The 21,024-nt window shown below is 43.0% G+C and overlaps 1 protein-coding gene and 1 non-coding gene across 2 annotated transcripts; one reads left to right on the forward strand and one right to left on the reverse strand.

The window, feature by feature from the left end:
• Window positions 1-506: 506 nt before the first annotated feature.
• Window positions 507-628, reverse strand: LOC114233420 (small nucleolar RNA SNORA24). The gene has a single exon (XR_003619564.2). It is a non-coding gene; the product is annotated as a small nucleolar RNA SNORA24 (small nucleolar RNA).
• Window positions 629-868: 240 nt separating this feature from the next.
• Window positions 869-9,605, forward strand: LOC103290717 (cytochrome c oxidase copper chaperone). Its single transcript, XM_008146638.3, has 3 exons — window positions 869-1,063; window positions 2,455-2,543; window positions 9,470-9,605. Exons 1-2 carry the CDS (start codon window positions 957-959, stop codon window positions 2,537-2,539), a joined length of 192 nt encoding a protein of 63 aa, XP_008144860.2. The 5' UTR covers window positions 869-956; the 3' UTR covers window positions 2,540-2,543; window positions 9,470-9,605.
• The last annotated feature ends 11,419 nt before the right edge of the window (window positions 9,606-21,024 follow it).

Raw genomic sequence — 21,024 nt, forward strand, 5'->3', positions numbered from 1 at the left:
ACCCAAAATACCCACAGCTATTTGAATAATGCCACAAAGTCCTGCTTTAAAAAATAGTTCAGTCTCTTTGTCCAATAATTCTCATTTAAAAACCACAATGGGTGTGTACATTGTATTGCAAATAACATAGACAACAGTTTATTTATCTACTTAACTGAATAAGGCATTTGCAATTTTATTAACCAGTATACTGTACTTGTCCTGATTGAACAATTCATACTGAAATCAGATTAGTAGGAGAGAGCTATAGACATCCATTAACTGTGGATTTAAAGTGTATGGGGTGAGGTATGGGTGGTAGGGAAATTATTTTTTTCAATACTGTGGAATTTCGTTGTTCAGTGTCATTGTCCCTCGTCTTTAACTAGGTCAGTGAAAAACAGCGGGGGAGCGGGGCAGGAAGAAGGCAGAGCCCACCCTGAAATACAGAGAACTAAGCTCTAACTCCAAGGGCACGGCTTTCTTTCTTTCCTTTCTTTTTCTTTTCTTTCTTTCTTTTTTTTTAAGAATGTTACTTGTGCAAGTCAGAATCTGATACCAATTAAATGGTGACAGCTTTGCCAAAAAACAAGAAAATGCTCCTCCATGGCTAGGAAGGGAATAGTGTGCTGTCTTGTTTATCATGGACAAGACGTTTCGCTCCCTAGCGCTTCAGTTTCGCGGTGGGTGAAGGGCTTGAGCGATGTCTCATTTCCTTATTCTCAACCTTCGTGAGTTATCAACTCTTCGAGCCCCTTCACCTCGCCTCTCTGCGCCTGCGCCAAAGAGGTGTCCCAGTGCCGTCATTTAGTCACTTCTGCGCATGCGTCCTTGTGATCCCCGCGCCCAACCGTCTGAGAGGCGGGACTTCCCGTCCTTCTGGACCGGATGCCGGAAGTGAGTGCGAGCGAATTGGCGTTTGCGGAGGTTGGGAGCGTTGAGGGTGCCTGTGCCAGCAGCTGCTTTCATCTTGCAAGATGCCGGGTCTGGCGGCCGCAAGCCCTGCCCCTTCTGAGACGCAGGAGAAGAAACCGCTGAAGCCCTGCTGCGCCTGTCCAGAGACCAAGAAGGCGCGCGATGCGTGGTCAGTGCGCAGCCCGGGACGGGGCGGCCGGCGGGCCCTGCGCCGCCTCCCGGCGGCTTTGCCCCCTGCACCGCCTGGGGCGGGCCCTGGCCCTCGCTTTGCTGAGCGGCGCTTTTGGGGGTTATTTGGGCCCCGTAGGCTTCGTGGTCCACTGTGCTGGTGACTGAGCTCGCAGCTCGGGTGGGAAACCGGTGAAGGGTTAGGGGGGAGGTCACACACTCATTTTCTCCTAGGAAGGGTTTTTGAACATAACTTTAGGTAGGAAGATGTCGAAATGGATAAATTTGCTACTTGATTTAAAGGAGCTTTAAGTTAATGGAGACATGCCCGTAATTGCTATACCAGGTGGTATGGACTATTATAAAAGATTTAGCAAAACCAAAGAGTAATCATTTTCTGGTAATGCCTGCCAAATTTTAGACATAGTACAACACAGGGTACATTTCTTAACAGTACTAAAGCGTCCCTCCTTCCCCCTTAGGTAGATAATTTAAGTCAGTTTATGACTGTTAGGTGACATTGTAGTGTTCAGAAGAGTACCTCTAGATTACCACCATTCCACAAAAGCTTTTGTTTGTTTTCATTTTATACAGCCTCTCTTGTGGAACAAATCTTATTAGGAATTTTCAAATGTGAATGTACACTTCCTTCAGCCCCTTTTTTGTCCTTACATAAGAAGTAAAGAAATTACAAGTGGCATAATGAGGTTAATAAAGAGCTGTAGGAGCTCAGTGCTTTTTATTAATACTTAGTACTTTGCAAATAATATTGTGGAGGGAGAATTGAAACGGGGAGTTCAAAATAAGTCACCCCAAGATATGCTTCTGTGATTTGCAGGTTGTTTTGAGCTAAAGGCAATGTTAGCTGTGGCCTCAAGAGAATCTGCCTCCCCCCCACACACTGCCCTTCCCCCTTAACTACCTAGAAGAACTTGAATTAGGGGCCTTGCCTATAAGAGATTATCAGAAATAACTTCTTTTGACCTATATATGGGGCAGGACAAACTTCTGAGTATTTATTAAGTATCTGCTTTTTAAATCCTGCAGTGACCTTTTGAAGCCCCCAAAGCTCCTTGCCTCATCCCGAGCTCAGGATGTCTTATATACCCATGTTCCCTCTCTGTCTCAACTGCTCCTGCATGTGGAGTCTCTGGCTCTTATGTATGCAGGGTTCCCAATACATCTGTATGTATTAAATTTGATTATTTTCTCTTGCTAATGTCTCCAGCCTATTGGATTATTAGACCAACCAGAAGAACATTTGTTTTGAACTCCGGCTACATTGATCAGACTATGTTCTGCCTCACTCCACATCACTATTATGCATGCTTATTTACTGCTAATCTGCTTAATGGCTACTTTGTTAGATAACAAGTACATTTTGTTTTGTAGCATTATTGAGAAAGGAGAAGAGCACTGTGGACACCTAATTGAGGCCCACAAGGAGTGCATGAGAGCCCTGGGATTTAAGATATGAAATGGTGAGCATGGTACTCTCTGATGGGGAAGGTAATACGTAGGCTCATTGCTTCAAATTTCTCTATTGCTTTACAGATTTAGCAGTCATTGGGCAACATTATATCTGAAAGGTAGTTCACCTGGTTAATCTAATACACTGAAGTAGCACTAAAAAATAACTTTTCAGTTTCTAATGTAGGGAGTAAGTGATGCTAATAAATTGAGAAGTATTTGGTGGATTTGGGAAGGGAAGAATTTAGCTTTTAAGAAAGGGCTTGATAAGGAATCATGGCTTAGGAACTTCATAATATTTAGTTGTACAACTTAAAGGAACTAAAGGGAAAACATTCTCTATTCCTTGTTTCTAATGTTGTGAGTCTTTAATAAGTTCTTTTAAACAGAGAGTAGGCAAAACATGAAGTACTGCTTTCTGCAAAACAAAAATGGAATTTTTGCTGTTTCTCTTTTGTACTGTACTTTAGTCTAATAACTAACCCACTGTACGCCATAAGCGTCTGTATACACAAGTGGCAGACCTTCCCCACATACCATGCAGGTCTATAAAAAAAAAAAAAGTTTTCCCTAAGTGGCAGCCCTGACCAACTTTAAGATCATTTTTCCTGAGAGTTTTCAGCTGAAAATATTCAAGAACACTCGAATTGTGACTAATATATTTATTTTTATAATATTCATTGCAAATTGACTTTTTAAATTAAATTTAAAATATTGTGATGTGTGGGGATGGTTTTCGTTTTGGACGCATGGCAGTTAACTGGTTAAAACTCAGACCATATTTTAAAGAACTTTGAATCTAAATTTTAATGCTGAAGGGAACCTTAATAAATGATTTTTCTTTCATTTGGAAGCTCTTCCTTCAGGTAGCAACTTGACTCATTCCCTCACTTCATTCAGATCTCTGTTTAAATACCTCCTTGTTGGGGAGGCTTTTCCTTAACATTCCATCTAAAATAGCATCCCTTACCTGGTTGGCAGGCTCAGTGGTTAAGCGTTGACCTATGAACCAGGAGATCATGGGTTCGATTCCCAGTCAGGGCACATGCCCCGATTGTGGGCTTGATTCCCAGTAGGGGATGTGCAGGAGGCAGCTGATCAGTGATTCTCATCATTGAGGTTTCTATCCCTTCCTCTCTGAAATCAATAAAAATATATTTATAAATAAATAAATAAACATCCCTCCCCCATCCTGTATCCCAGCCCTGTCCAAGAGAACTTTGAAATGATAATGAAAGTATCCTGCACTTGCACTCTCCAGTATGGTAGCCACTAGCCATATGTGGCTGTTGAACCCTTGAAATGTGAGTAGTAAAACTGAGGAACTGTATTTTTAGTTTTATCTAATAGCCACATGTGGCTAGTGGCTACTTTATTCTTAACACCATTGCCTGCATATTATGTATTTATTTATCATCAGCTTTGTTTTACTCCCAACTAGAATATGACCTCTGAGATAGTAGGAATTTTCTGTTTCACTCACTGTCACCTAAGACATAGTAGGTGTTCATTAGAGGATTGTTATTAGAGGACCTAAGACATAGTAGGTGTTCATTAGAGGATTGTTATTAAATGAATAAATAAATGAAACTAAGTCCTATAAGTATGAAATGATTCCTGAGGTGGGTTAGCAGGATCAGAACTGGAACCTGTCTCCAGGCAGACTCCCTCTGCTTTGTGCCCCTCTGCCCTTGGCTTTCCACATCACACCACCACTTTTAATTTAATAATAGCTGAGAGATAATGCCGAAACCACATACCAATATAACAGTAATAGAGAGCCTGGCTTCTTTCCCTATCACCTCTTTCCTGCCTCTTTAGAATTGCACATATGGCCAGTGTTCCTCATTGAGCTATAAAAAAGGAGGGTAAGGAACTTGTCCCAAGCTGATAAGAATCACTGTGTAGTGGAAAACAGTCTAGGCTGAAAATGCTCAGGCTTAATTTTGGTTCTCCTGATGTCAAGTATGTTTTACTTCAGCTACATCCTCTTTGGACTTTACTTTTTGTTTTGTTAATCCTAACCCAAGGATATATATTTTTTTAGAGAGAGTGGAAAGGAGGGAAGGAGGGATGGGGAGAGACAGAGAGAGACACATCGATTGGTTGCCTCCCATACATGCCCCAACTGGGACTGGGGATTGAGCCTGCAGGTACATGCCCTTGACTGGGAATCAAACCCGAGATCTTTCCGAGCTTGGGCTGACACTCTAACCACTGAGAGTAACACTGGCCAGGGCTGGACTTTACTTTTTATTTATAAAAAGAGAACCATAATACTTTTTTTTACTTAAATATGTTATGGTATATCTACTCTGTATATATGAAATACTTAAGTGACTTTTAGATTAGATGGTCCTAGTGAACCATTTTGTAAAATAAGTAAATTTGAGTAGGGGTTGTGTTCTTAAAAAGTATAAATATACCTATTGATGATTTTTAAAAACATGGAATTCAGACACATCCAGAGGAGAGCCCTAAGACTGAAAATACACCTCCCTAAGTGGAGGGCAGGGAAACACCAAACAAAGAGACTGGCCAATCCAGTTTGGTTATTAGTGGAGTTTATGAAGGGAAACTTACATAGGAGGCCTGTCTGTGGCGGCTTAAAGATGAAATAGGTCCCTGCACCCCTTGACAGGTGCCAGGAAAGTGTATCGGGTGAACGGGGCATAGGTACAGGCACTAGTGTGTGAATGCTACCAGGTCAGGACAACAACCTGTTCCAGAAACAGCACGTCATGGGAGGTCAGGGAGGGGTGCTGGTTTATGTCATCATGAACATCAGTTAAGATCAGACAACCTATAAGGAGGCTTTGCAGAAAGCAGCCTCTGTTCTGGCCCAGATGCAGCTTGCGGGAGAGAGAGCACTCACATCATGGAACAGTCTCTCCTTCACACTCATTTATAATCTAACTCTTCCTAGTCAGTTTTGTAAGCTGTTGGCTAGGGTTGAACCTGCCTTTATAAAAAGGGTGATTTTAGAAAATGCTAATTTTAGGAGCATCAAAAGCTTTTCTTGGACTTCATGTGGATCACAAAGGTAGTACAATTGTTACGAGTAGCATGTATTCACAAGGACCAGGAGCTCTCAGTTTTCTTATGTTATTGGGACAGAGTCAGAGTGATTCCTGTGTTCATCCGTGTGTGTGTGTGTGTGTGTGTGTGTGTGTGTGTGTGTGTGTAAAATCCTAATATGCAAATAGACCGAACGGTGGAACAACCGGTCGCCATGATGTGCGCTGACCACCAGGGGGCACGTGCAGAACATGGCAGGCATTGGCCGCAGTGGGATGATGGAGCAGGTGCACGGGGGCACCAGACCAAGGCGGGACGCTGGTTGCTATCATTGGGGCGAGCCTCTAGTGCAGTGGTTCTCAACCTTTCTAATGCCTCGACCCTTTAATACAGTTCCTCATGTTGTGGTGACCCCCAACCATAAAATTATTTTCGTTGCTACTTCATAACTGTAATTTTGCTACTGTTATGTATCGTAATGCAGCGGTTCTCAACCTGTCGCGACCCACAGGTTGAGAACCACTAGCAGGGTCACCTAAGACCATCGGAAAACACAGATATTTACATGACAATTCATTAACAGTAGCAAAATTAGTTATGAAGTAGCAACGAAAATAATTTTATGGTTGGGGGTCACCACAACATGAGGAACTGTATTAAAGGGTCGCGGCATTAGGTTGAGAACCACTGCTCTAGTGGTTACTGAAAATTCTTTGCTCCTGTGCTGCAGTCCTACCTGGCGCTCTCACCTGCTGCCAGCGCCCGGCACTGCCCCTATTGCTCAGTGCTGTCAGCAGGTTCGAGCAGCGTCTGCCGGCCCTGATCACCCCTCAGGGCTTCTCCACCTCCCTCTATTCCTAAGGAGTGATTGGGGCTGGCAGCTGCCTCTTGCACCCGCTGCCACCAACGGCTCTGCTTGCACCCGCTGCCACCGCTCCCACCCACTGCTGGCGCTGGCCCCACTCACACCTGCAGCCAGCGCCGGAGCTGCCACTTGCACCCACTGTCACACCCAGTGCCAGTCCCGATTGTTCAGCGCCGTCGGTGTGTGCAAGCAGTGGCTAGCAGTCCCAATCGCCCCTGAGTGCTTCTCCACCTTCCCCTGCTCCTGAGGGGCAATTGGGACAGCAGCCTCTGCTCCGCACCCCACTGATGGCACCGGCCCATCAGTGGGTGCAAGCAGGGCCAGTGTCAGCATGTGGGAGCAGCGACCGCAGATGGGATGGGGGCTGTGGTAGGAGGGGCCGGGCGTGGGCGGGGAAGATGGGCTGAGACCCGCCCCTGTGCCCACCGCAACCTTGCGGCCCACAGTTCCTTTCAAGGTGCACGAATTCATGGACTGGGCCCCTAGTTTGTCTATAAAAGAAAATGCAAGAGCTTTGGACTTAGAAGATCTGGTGTTTAACTAGTTGCGTGGTCTTGGGCAAGTCCTTAACTTTCTGAACTTCAGTTTCCTCATCTGTAAAGCAGAGAAAATAATAATGACCAAACTACTTTATGGAGTCGTTGTGATGATTAAATGATATATGTATGAATAGGCTTTGTAAACTTGTCAAGTAGAAATCAGAGAGGAATACCCCGTATCTTGGGAGTTGTGGCTAGCAAACCTTCAGTTGAAGTCTGTTGAATATGTGACCTAATAATGCATTTTTGAAATCTGGTTAGAAGAACAATCTGAATCCATGTAGGGCCCTTCTAAGAATTCAGAAGAGGGCTCTTCCAAGAATTTTTGGAAGAGGGACAGGTGTCCTATTTCCCTAACCCCCCTGAGGAAATGGAGGAACAGTGAAGTCAAAAAGACTTGCTGAAATTGAGTGGATAGATGGTGGAATTAAAACTAGAATCTAGGTTTTGTTTTTTTTAAATCCTCACTTGAGGATATTTTTTCATCGCAACCTTTTTGGTATACAGGATGTCACTTCAACCAACTGAACCACTGGGTAGGGCACTTTACACTACACTCCTTGCACTTAATGAGGCTTTATTGCCAACACATTCACTTTTAGTATTGCACATAGTCTTGATTTATAATCTGAAAACTTCATTATGATGCTAATTAGACCTATTGTTGAAATGCATAGGTATATAACCAGGTCATTGGCTGTAGGGTAAAATCCATCATTGCTGTCTGCACTGTTATAAGATTAACTTAACTGAATTCATACCTCTCAGACAGTTAGACCACATTTTTCTGAGGATAGCTTCAAGGGAAAAATATTTTTGCAAACTTAGGTCTTCCCAGTAATGAGCATGAACGTTCCAAATTCAAAAACCTTAGTAGGTATTAATGTTATATCCTAAATAAGGTAGGTCTTAATTGTACCTTAAGTCCCACCTTAACGTAGGTTGGAACTCTGCATTCAACCAGAGGTGTAATTTATAATCACCTGCTGAGGCATATTTTCCTAAATCACAAGCTTGGGCCCCAATCTGCACCTGTTAGCTCAGAAACTCCTAGATAATATTCAAGTGTGCCCCTCTTTAACAACCAGTGGCTTAAGCTGAAGGGATAATTCTAAATAAAACTATTGAAAGATTTAATAGTAGTAAAAGCTGAGGCTTGAAAACTGCTCTTACGAAAAATTGTGATGGTGATTCTCAACACTTCCTTCTGTCTTATGACTGCTTCTTTCACTGAAAGAGGAACTAGAGGAACCTAGAACTTGCTAAAAAAAAAATGTAAAGAGAAAATAGCTAGTATCTTTCTGCCTTTAGGATTCAGAAGGAACCAGGAGAACTCATTTAGGGGGCTAAAATCATTGAAAGAAGTTAGAGGACTACCATTTAGTGGTAGTGATAATATTTAAGTTTAACTGAACTTAATAGTAAGTTGAAATATACTTAAAATATGCTGATTTCATACACACATACATGCAACTGATAATGTATGAGAATATGATCCTGAGAAAAATCTAGGAAAAGGGTTATTTCTGCTATTCAAACATTTATTTATTCAATAGATATTTATTGTTTAAGACCCTAAAAAATGCCAAGATGAGAAGAACAGTATCTCTTCTGTCAAGAACTTTACACCCAAAGATACAGCCAAGAGGTTTCCATATATGATATTCAGTCAGTAGCAAACGAGGTAACAGTGTTTGCTAGGGACTACTATCTCTTGAAATGTTGAGTAGCTTCACTTTTGGTTATCTTTCCTGCTCAAACCTTTCCCTTAACTGTATTTTTCCTTTGAGACTTTTAGAAAATTGAGAGTTTAGATATTTTATTGTTGATGAGGCTTATCTTTTCTAAACCAAATACAGGGAATAGCTAGATGGGGGAAGCACTTGCATTAGACTTGAAGAGTTGGCTAGCCCAAATTACTTAGTTACCTTTTTAGCATTGTTCTCTGTCTTCTGGGTAAGGATTGGGGGTAGGAGTGGAGGTGGGTGGGAGCTGTCTGGAGAGAAGCCTGGTACTGCCTGATTAGACCTGCAACCCTCTCCTCTATTACTCACCCTTTTTTATTTTTGGATTTCAAAAGGGTTACCCTTATTTTGCCCTTGGGATGAAGTGAGTAACTTTCCACAGGAAGTGCCTTGTATGTAGAGCTGAACTTCTGCCTTTTGCTTTGTACATCTTTGCCAAACATCCTTGAATCAGCAAGGAGGGGTTTGCAAGTCTCTTTTGAGTATCTGTAAAAATAAACTGCCTTAGCCTTTTGGGGAAAATATTTTTGAGAAAATGTCTAGTTTTACTTCAACAAAGACTTCTAAAGATTAAACTGTGATGGATTGAACAGTTTCAGTGATTTTTTTAGTTAGGCAAAACTAGAATTTTAAAATGTGGATCTTTCATTCCATGACTGGTTTAGAATAATTGTGGCAGTTAGTTAACAGTACTTACCTGAGTTCCCTAACTCCATAGGTCTGGCATGATGTTTGAAATCTGACTTTCTAAAATAAATCTTTTTCTATAGGTGGTCTGCTCTGTGAATGAATAATTCCTGAAGAATGAAGATGATTTAATAATTTGGAAAGTTCTTTAATGAACTTTCATAAATGGTAAAAGTATAATTTATTAAAAAAAAAAAGGAAATTCCCTGGTTAAAAATCTTCAGGTGTGTTTCTTTCTGTGTTCCTCACATCGTCACATGTTTACTTACTTACTTGTTTCTATTAAAGCATGTAGAATAAACAAATCTTGTAATATAAATTTCTTACGTTGTGTCATTCTGGGAACTCTGGGTATTTGTTGTAAGGAGAAAGCAAATACTGATGTCATCCAATGAAATCTTCAAAATCAGTACATGGAAGTAAAAAATAACCCTTTACCAATTTGGAATGAGGATGGTAGCCATTATCATCTCACTTAAGGTTCTATTTTTTATTTTTAACTTTCTTAAAGGCAAGAACTAGACAAGCCTTCAGTCTTGATATTTATTTGTTTGTTTGTTTGTTTTTTTTGTTAATCCTCATCCAAAGATATTTTTTTCATTGATTTTTAGAGAGAGTGGAAGGGAGGGATAGAGACAGAGAGAAACTTCAGTGTGAGAGAGATACATTGATTGGTTGCCTCTTGCATGCACCCCGATGGGCCAAGGATTGAGCCTGCAACTGAGGTACATGACCTTGATCAGAATCAAACCTGCAGTCCTTCAGTTCGAGGGCCAATACTCATTGCTCTGTGCTCTAACCACTGAGAAGGCTGACTAACACCAGTCTTAATATTTTAAATTCATATTGTTGTTCATTATTCTCTCTTTTGGGAAAGTAATTTAAGTTTTGGAGCACATTAGGATGCCTTGGCTTGAAAGATCTCAATTGCTTGATGCTGCGACCTTCACGGTGTGTTCAGGATGACTTGCAGGAGGGCCAAGGACACAATGAGTACGCTATACAAGAATTATGAATTATGAAGGCATTGGGGGGCTAGGTAGAAACCTCTAGGTAGAAATGAAGAGGAACACTGAGTCTAGGTCCTGCCTGCATTTATTCACTTCGAATACACATTTGCACTTTAGCAATGCATCAGGCAGATCAAAGGTAAAGTTTGGTAAACAATGTAAGGATTATCAGGTTAGGAAATCACTTCAAGCCATGGCAATCACAGCAGGAGCAATCTTGTGTTGATTCAGGCCCTGCTGGGGTCAAGGTCCATTGGCCTTCCAATGTCTCCTTTGCACTTTCATGCAAATGCTTGTTGAGCTTTGGCCTCTGGCAGCTTGACATAATCTGTGTATGGCTACTTTTTTTTTTTTAAAGATATTTTCATTGATTTCATACAGGAAGGGAGAGGGAGAGAGCTAGAAACATCAATAAGAGTCATTGATTGGCCGTCTCCATGCCCTCTACTGGGGATCGAGCCTGCAACTTGGGCATATGCCTTGACCAGGAATCAAACCGTGACCTCTTGGTTCATAGGTTGATGATCAACTACCACCACACCAGCCAGGCACAAGTTGCATTTTAAGATAGACTAAGAGCATAAGTTTAATGCCTAGAGACCAGAGAGTGTTGTCTCATTAATTAGAGCCCAGGCCAGAGGCTGAATTAGAACAAATACATTGCTAATGAAATAGCTCTATGCTATGTTGTAGTGACCTGGAATAAAACATAGAGTGTGTTCACAAACTATAGCAACCCTGTGCTCTTGTTAGTTGCTTAAGGGCGAATGAAGCAATGGTCATATTCTGCCTTTTAAGTAAATGGAGTTTCAAATCTCAACAAAAGATACTGAGGAACATAAGAGAATGTGTACTGTATATGTGTCGTGTGATGGGAAAATTGCCAGTTTAATAAAATAAAGCAGCTGAATTAAATTATTCCTTAGGATTCATTCCTGTTGATTAAGAGCATGGCTTTGAAGTGTGACAGCCCTAGGTTCAACAGCTGCCTGTGTGACCTCAAGCAAGTTATAACTTCTTAGGGTCTGTTTTTCTCATCTGAAAGAAAAAAAGAAACAGAAACAGTAATAATACCTAATTTACAAGATGGTGAGTACTAATTAAAATAGTGTATATAAAACATGGCACAGTATTGAAAATTCAGTGTTATTGGCATTCTCTGATTCTGTATTCAGATTTGCACTTGACTATTTGGATAAATACTTTTACTTCAGTAAGCACTTCACAGTTTTTAGGGCATTCCTCTAGGTGAGGAAGAGAATCTTGGGCTCCTAAAACATAGAGTCAACTTTTCACCCAGGATGGAGCCCTGGCAGGTGATTGTACAGGATGCTTGAATATGTGCTGGGACTGCAAAAATTAACATCATCCAGTGTTAATTTTTTATGTATGCTGTTTCTATGTGTTAATATATTTTTTAAAACAAAAAGATCATTTTTCTAAAGTACACATTTTTAATGAGATCATAATAAGTAATTGCCTTTTTTCCTTCATTTTACCATCAGTGAGTAGTTTTATGATGTGATTTGTGTTGGCTATGTGTAAATCCATTCTATGGCTTATTTAACCAGTTTCCTATTTGTACATTTATTCATTAAACAAATGTTTTATACATTGCCTGCTCTTTGTCAGATACCATTCTAGGAATTGGGTCTTAGTCTTGAATAGGATATATACCAAATACCTAAATTATTTCTGATTATTTTGGGCGACGGGGGGAGATATTTTGTTGGTTGGTTTTATGGAAACAGGAAGAAATCACCTGAAATCCCACCAGTCTACAACAGGACCACGTTTTGGTAACCTTGGCATTCATCTCTTTCTTACTTTCATTTATTTTTTTATTACTCCATAATAACACTGCAATGGAAGTTTCATAGGAAAGTCTTTACAAATATCTTTTACTAATCACTTAGCCAAGTTGGGGCCAGAGGCTGTGAACATTTTCAAGGCTTTGAGTACTGCCTGACTGATCTCTAGAAAGGGGGTATCCACTTGTAACTTAGTATCTGAGGATGCCTATTTCCTTAAACTCTTGGCAAGGTTAATATTTTTCAACCTTTGCCAGTTAGATACGCTCACCTGATTTGTAAAGGAACTAAAGCAGCTGTCGCCAACCTTTTGGACCTCACAGACCGACCACCGCTTGGCAACCGCTGAACTAAAGCACTCTTCTTGACATCTGCCGTAGTTAAAAACACATTTTACAAGATCTAGTGCTTACGTCTTCCCAAAGATTATGTGCAGCATTCTACTAAGAGGTGTCACCACAGTAACTTGAAGAACTTAGCATTCTAGTAGGTGATTACCACGTTCTGATGTACCTTTGCCAAGCCCCTGCTATTCACAATAATTTCCAAACTCTTAAAAATATATATTTAACTATTCTGTAATTAGTTCTCTTTGTCTAACTTTGAACTGTTTGACATGAAGGATTGATGAGAACAGGACCATGTCCCTAGGCCAGTGGTCAGCAAACTCATTAGTCAACAGAGCCAAATATCAACAGTACAACAATTGAAATTTCTTTTGAGAGCCAAATTTTTAAAACTTAAACTTCTTCAAAATAGACTCGCCCAGGCCGTGGTATTTTGTGGAAGAGCCACACTCAAGGGGCCAAAGAGCCACATGTGGCTCACAAGCCGCGGTTTGCTGACCACTGCCCTAGGCAAAGCCTATCTTAGGATAACCACCTTTCACAGGTCTGATGTGGGGGTGATGAAAAACTATAACCCTGATTTTACATTTAAAATGAGAGGTTTAGGAAATTGCTCTGGTCAAATATCTGGTGACCTAGATATGTATCTTTTTTTTTAAAAAATATATTTTATTGATTTTCCACAGAGAGGAAGAGGGACAGAGAGCTAGAAACATCGATGAGAGAGAAACATCGACCAGCTGCCTCCTGCACACCCCCTAACGGGGATGTGCCCGCAACCAAGGTACATGCCCTTGACCAGAATCGAACCTGGGACCTTTCAGTCCACAGACCGACGCTCTATCCATTGAGCCAAACCGGTTTCGGCGAGATGTATCTTGATCTTGAGAGTTGAGGCCCAAGTTGTTTCCTGTACCAGGTATCTAATGTAAACATAGTCATAGTTATAAATTGATTCATTCTGTACATATTTTGTGAAGGCCTATTATGTGCAAGGAGCTGTCTTCGGTGTTGAGTATTCATGTGTGAATCACGTATATCTTGTCCTCAATGAGATGAGAGGCTATTTTTACTGAGGACATACATTATGCCAACTATGTGCTAAGTAGTGAACAAAGCTTAACAAGACATGGACCCTGCTCTCAAAAGAGCTTAGAGTCTAGTGGGTATCCTATATAATAAAAGCCTAATATGCTAAGTGTCTGGTCATCTGTTCAACCAATCAAAGCATAATATGCTAATGATATGCTAAGGCTGCTCAACCACTCAGTATGACTTGCACTGACCTCCAGGGGGCAGATGCTCTGACTGGTAGGTTAGCTTGCTGCTGGGGTCCAGCCAATTGGGATTGAGCAAGATGGGCCGGACATGCCCTAGAGCCCTCCCGTGGCTGGCCAACCTCCCACGTCCCTCCCAGACCCTGGTCATGCACTGGTGGGGTCCCTTGGCCTGGCCTGCTCCCTCTCGCAATCCAGGATCCCTCGGGATGTTGGAGAGTGGGTTTCAGCCTGATCCCACTCAATGCAGGAGCTGCCCCCTGGTGGTCAGTGTGCTCCCACAGGGGGAGTGCCGCTCAGCCAGAAGCCAGGCTCATGGCTGGCAAGCGCAGCAGCAATGGCAGGAGCCTCTCCTGCCTCCGCAACAGTCGGACATCCCCCGAGGGCGCCTGGACTGCGAGAGGGTGCAGGCTGGGCTGAGGGACACCCCCTCCTCCAGTGCACGAATTTTGTGCACCAGGCCTCTAATATGTATACTAGTATAAGCATTAAAAATATGAAGTTGAATACACAGTGCTATGATGAATGTTCCAAGATCCTTTCCTTAAAAGAATTTCTGCATGTGAAGCTATACCAGTGTTTCTTTAGCTATTAAAAACTGCTAGGTGTGCCTATCTGGTGTGGCTCAGTGGTTGAGCATTGACCTATGAACCAGAGGTCACAGTTTGATTCTCAGTCAGGGCACATGCCCGGTTACAAGCTCTATCCCCAGTGTGGGGCGTGCAGGAGGCAGCCAATCAAAGATTGTCTCTCATCATTGATGTTTCTATTTCTCCCTCTCCCTTCCTCTCTGAAATCAATAAAAATATCCTACCTAATAATAGACAAATATGCAAATTGACCATACCTCCGACACACCCACAAGCCACGCCCACCATCCAATCAGAGTGAGTATGCAAATTAACCCAAACCAAGATGGCTACAGCCACAGAGATCAAGGTTTCCTAGGTAACAGAGGAAGCCAAGCTTTCTGCCTGCCCTTGCCAGGCCTAAGCCTCCACTCAAGCTACAAAGTTTCAATTATAGAAAGTAAACAAATTCAAACAAATGGCGGCAGGATGGAGCTTGAGAGAGCAGGCCAGGGTTGCCGCCGGCAACAGGGGAAGCAAAGCTTTCTGCACACCCTGGCCGGGCCTACCCGCTTAAGGCAACAAGGTTTCAATTATAACCCCAACACAAATGGCTTCGGGCCTCGGAGGGAACCCCAGGCTTGGCTCCGCTCCAGGCTACAAAGTTTTAATTGTAGAAGGAAAATAAATTCCAGATACCAGGGCCTCTCCTTGGGTTGCCAGGGGGCGTGGCCGGCCTGCAAACCACCACAGGCCCCTCACTCAGGCTGCCCCACGCCCCAAGGGAACCCCCACCTGATCCGGGACACCCTTCAGGGCAAACCAGCTGGCCCCCACCCCTGTACCAGGCCTCTATCCTATCTAATAAGAGTAATATGCAGATTGATCATCACTGCAACACACAATATAACTGCCCCCATGTGGTAAAGATCCTGCCCCCATGTGGACACAAGATGGCCACCACAAGATGGCCAGCAGGAGAGGGCAGTTGGGAAGCACCCGGCCTGCAAGGGAGGGCAGTTGAGAAGGACCAGGCCTGCAAGGGAGGGCAGTTGGAGGTGATCAACCCTGCAGGAGAGGGCAGTTAGGGGTGACCAGGCCGGCAGAGGAGGGAAGTTGGGGGCAAACAGGTTGGCAGCGAAGTGGTTAGGGGGTGATCAGTCTGGCAGGCAGAAGCGGTTAGGGGCAATCAGGAAGGCAGGCAGTCAAGCAGTTGGGAGCCAGCAGTCCTGGATTGTGAGAGGGATGTCCGACTGCCCGTTTAGGCCCGATCCTGGTTGGGCCTAAACGGGCAGTCAGAGATCCCTCGAGGGGTCCCATATTGGAGAGGGTACAGGCTGGGCTGAGGGACAACCCCCCTCCATGCACGAATTTCATGCACCGGGCCTCTAGTTTTTAAATAAATTACAAAAAAACTGCTAGGTGATAAAGGAAAACTCACGTAGCTGGAAGTCCATTGCAAGTTCTGCATGTAATAATAGAGGCTCAATGATACCTTCTAGGACAAATTACTTTTTATCTCAGACCTCTTCTTTTAGGACTAATTAAGCCAATCATATATTTTATTGTTAAAGTATTGCAGAAGAGAGAAACCATTCCTAAGGCATGAGTTCCCTTCTTTAAGTCTGATTGAGCCAAATTAGGTTTATTTGTATTTTTATGAACCAAGAATAGTTGTCAGCAGAACGCCTTATGCTGATTGGCTTAAACAGACCCCCCACTCCCTCTCTTGGATCCATGTGTAATTTAGATATCAGAACAAAACTGGAATTCTGTTACAGGGAAGAAGAGGTAAATGGATAGTGAGTAGGTGTCCAATTTTCCACTAAAACATCTTGTTTTCTTAACCAAGTTATCCTGAAAGGTCAAATTGAGTCTAGAGGTGCAATTCCTCATACTTAAAGTTTTGGGAGGAAAATATTGATAGAACATAAGTAGTCTGCTGCTCAGTTTTCATATAATAAGATAATCCTGTACAGAGAACCGTTCTCTGAAGTGTGGTCCTTACGGAAATCCTCAAGGGGATCTGAATCTGGAGACATTCAACTGCAAACACCAGAATACCAGCTGCATCTTAACGTCTGGAGGTTGCACATTCCAGGTTTGAGACAATGGCTCACTTTCAAGAATGGAGGCCTATCTATTTTTCTGTTCTTTACCCTTCTCTGATCCTTAGGCATATCATATCTCATGGCTTTGGTAACTTCAAGCAAGCATTACATCATCACATAACTATTCAAGCCAGGATGAGGGTTAGGCTTTCTTACTGTCCGCCCAGGAGTCTGCTTTTTCCCAGAAGCTCCCCCACGCACTTCCTCATCTCTTACTGGTCACATGCCTACCCTTAAACCTGTTGCCATCCAGGGGAAAGGGATCTCATGCTTGGCTTTGACCAGTCTTATTTCAGGCCCTGGCAACTGGGGGAGAAGCCCATCTTCCTTAACAAATTGCCAAAGCAAATTCAGACTTGCATAAATTAAGGAAATTAAGGTTGCTATAGGAAATACAAGTAGTGTCTGCCTAAGACCAACTTGGCAGTATGTGTCCAAAGCCTCTGTTCTATTTTAATACCTATATTAGGAAAGCATTAATCTCAAGCGCAGGGTATCTCAAATTCTGTGTGGTGAGGAATCAGCTTTAACAGTTTCAAGTCACAGACTGATATTAGGAAAATGAAATTAAAAAAAAACAAAACACACTACATGGGCCCCACATTTTTTATTAAACTCAAAGGCCACAGGTTTCTCTGTTAAATTGCTATAAAAATGTCTAAATACTATTCATTTCTGTTCCCATCTCATCATGGACCAGTAACAGTTCACAGTCCACTGGTTCATGACCCCAGTTGGCAGGGCACTACGCTGACTTCATACTCTGGCCCCTGCTTGCCTCTCCTGCCTGCCTTTGATTCACCTACAGCAAGCTGTTCTCTGTTACCAGAATATGCCTTGTGTTTTTGTTTTACTTCGGGACTTGACTTCACATTCTGTTCTTCCTTCCTGGAATGCCTTACCCCAGCTGGGGAACACCTACTCATCTTTTTAGACCAGCTTAAATGTCACCTTCCTTTCGATCTTTGCTCTCCTGTCAGTGCTTCCTTTGAGTCCCGAGTGTACTTCCTTTATTGGATGGTTGTTATTCCTAGGTCAGCTGCCCTCACCAGATCAAAAGTTCCCTGAAGGCGTTGATTGTCTTGCTCATATTTATATCCCCTGTTCTTGGAGCACATCCTTTGCCCTAAATAAATGCTTATTGAATTGAGTCCACTCAACAAATAATGTTTCTCTCTTGTTATTCTCCCCCAAATATTTTCTACTGTGCTTCTGCCTGCATGTTTGTGTATTTCCTTATAAGAACACACCCTTGTGACACAAATTCTTCTTTTGTCTTCCATTAAGTCTGGGTTTAAAAACAAGATACAATTTCCATTGTATATTCCCATCATGGGTTCTATCCTCTCTGCATCAATGTCACTGTCACCGCAGGCAGCGTGTGGGGTTTCTGAACCCACAGTGCACTCCAGCAGCATAGCATGTTCCTGTAGCAATACATGTAAATTCCCCAAAGTACCTAGCAAGGTGGTACAGCACAGAGAACATACAGTTTAGAGTCACAGTCCTTGCTCATATACTAGCTCTGTGGCCTTGGGCAAGTTCCTTAGCTTCTCTGAGCCCGTTTCTTTCACTTAAAAAAAAAAAGTATGCGGTGACATGAGGAAACAATGATTGCTTGATAAATGTTAGTCCCCTCAGCTCACATGGGCACATGTGTGGATTGACAAGGAACGCAGGCTGAGAACAGTAGCCAATGGGTTTGCCTGTCTCTTTAACGTGTCGGGGCCAGCCCATGCTTCAGGCTTGCTGAGAAAAATGACCGGCTTTGAAATTCTATCTTTGGCAGAGTGTCGTTGGTCACTTCTCTGTTCCTGTGCTTCTGATTTCCTTGCTCACAGCTGGCAGGGACCACTACATTGGCAGCTCAAGGGGTGCATGACTAAGGTGGAGGGGGAAGCAGCTGCTGCCTGTTAGAAAGTGGGTGGTTGGGTTGGGAGGCAGGCATACAAGCAGCATATGGAAATTCCCCCAACTCCACCACTTGAATGACATCACGGATCTAAACCATTGCTGCGAGAGGGGCTCCAGGGCAGGCCTTTCCTTTTCCAGACATTCTAGCTCTTTTCCTTTAACACCGATTTTCCGCCCTCTTGACTTTAGAAAGGAGTATTGGAATATGATGCACATTTGTTGATTTAATTAAATAAGAAAAAATTGATGTCCTTCAACATGCCATGCATTTCCACACTTCTGTGCCTCACTTTTGCTGTTCTCATCACTAGAAACACTTCTACCTTTACCTACCTGAATAATTCAACCCTTACACCTGGAATCAATTGTTAGCTTTTATAACCGTGGTTGGCAAACTGTGGCTCACGAGCCACATGCGGCTCTTTGGCCCCTTGAGTGTGGCTCTTCCACAAAATACCACGGCCTGGGCGAGTCTATTTTGAAGAAGTGGCGTTAGGAGAAGTTTAAGTTTAAAAAATTTGTCTCTCAAAAGAAATTTCAATCGTTGTACTGTTGATATTTGACTCTGTTGACTAATCAGTTTGCCGACCACTGTCTTATATCTTCTTCTTTTTTTTTTTAACTAGTTTTTAAAAAATATATATTTTATTGATTTTTCACAGAGAGGAAGAGAGAGGGATAGACAGTTAGAAACATCGATCAGCTGCCTCTTGCACACCCCCTACTGGGGATGTGCCTGCAACCAAGGCACTTGCCCCTGACCAGAATCGAACCTGGGACCCTTGAGTCCGCAGGCCAACGCTCTATCCACTGAGCCAAACCGGTTTCGGCTGTCTTATATCTTCTTTCCTGTATGCCACCCTTTCTTCTAGACTGCTACTTCTTTTTACATTTAACTCAGTTGTTGTGCATCACACATTGAATTGCCCTTGTTTTTTTTTTTTTTTCCCAATTACAGTTGACATTCAATATTATTCTGTATTAGTTTCAGGTGTATAGCATAGTAGTTAGACAATTGTACTTTACAGAGAAGTCCCCTCAATATTTCCAGTACACATCTGGCACCCTACAGTTATTATAATACTAGAGGCCTGGTACACGAAATTCGTGCACATTGGGGGGAGAGGGCTCTCAGCCTGGCCTGTGCCCTCTCGCAGTCCAGGAGCCCTCGGGGGGTGTCTGACTAATGGCTTAGGCATGCTCCCTTCGGACATCCTTAGTGCTGCCGCAGAGGTGGGAGAGGCTCCTGCCACCACTGCTGTGCTCGCCAGCCGTGAGCCCAGCTTCTGGCCCCTGGTGGTCAGTGTGCGTCATAGCGGCCGGTAGTTCTGCTGTTTGGTCCATTTGCATATTAGCCTTTTATTATATAGGATTATTGACTATATTCCCTTTGCTGTTCTTTACATCCCCATGACTATTTTGTAACTACCAATTTGTACTTCTCAATCCCTTCTCCTTTTTCATCCAGCCCCTCACCCCCTTTCCCTCTGGCAACCATCAATCTGTTCTCTGTATCAATGAATCTGTTTCTATTTTGTTTGTTTAGTTTGTTCTTAGATTCCACATATAAGTGAAATCATTTGGTATTTGTCTTGCCCTGTCTGACTTATTTAACTTAGCATAATACTCTCTAAGTCCACTCATGCTGTCACACATGGTTAAGATTTCATGCTTTCTTATGGCAAAGTAACATTCCATTATATGTATGTACCATAGTTTTTTTTATTCACTTGTCTGTTGATGGAACAACCCTTGCTTTTGAGGTATCTCTCCCTTGATAGAGTGACAGCTGTTGAGAATCTTTGATGCTCTATGTGCTTGGCTCATAGGAAGTGCTCATGTTGAGTTGAAAACCTCTACTCCTCAGCATATTTGCCAATTTCTAATTCCTCGCTAATTATAGCTAGGTTATCCTACCTAATAAAATAGTAATATGCAAATTGACTGCACCTTCGCTACGCTCAAGCCACGCCCACCAGCCAAAGCCTCACCCACCAGCCAATCAGGGCGAGTATGCAAATTACCCAACAAAGATCGCCATCTTTGCATACGCTGAGAGAGGGAGGAGTGAAGACTGAAGACAACTTAGAAGGAAGAGGGAGGAAAAGTGGAAAGCAAGGTGGCTGCCAGAGGGAAAGCCTGGGCGGGGCAGAGCGGGATGGAACGGGGCGGAGCGGGGGGGGGGGGGGCGGCAGTGGCGAGCGGGTGCAGGCGTGGTGGCTGCAAAGGTGGCGGGAGCGGCAGTGCACGCGGCCGCAACAGCCGCTTGCAGGATTTTCCTGCAAATGGGCTACTAGTTAGCAGTATAATAAAAGTCCATGTGGATTGAGCACTTCAATAGTTCTGGAAGATACTGGGTCCCCCCAGTCCCCAGCCCATACCTCAGGGGCAATAGGATTTATGGAGGTAAAGGTTAACCAGAAGCAAGGGGAGAAAAATCAAGGAGTCATTTGGCAGCCAGAAGGATATTTCTTAGTATAATGTTTAAATATTCCAGATTTATTTCTTGCTGACTCAAAGTAGACCCCAGGTTCATCCAGAAGTTCCTTGGGCATTATCAGACTTCTTGGGGTGAGTGTGGGTTGGGAGTCGTGGATCT

Source organism: Eptesicus fuscus, chromosome 3 (assembly GCF_027574615.1).
Source record: "Eptesicus fuscus isolate TK198812 chromosome 3, DD_ASM_mEF_20220401, whole genome shotgun sequence".
In the NCBI taxonomy this organism is placed as follows: domain Eukaryota; kingdom Metazoa; phylum Chordata; class Mammalia; order Chiroptera; family Vespertilionidae; genus Eptesicus; species Eptesicus fuscus.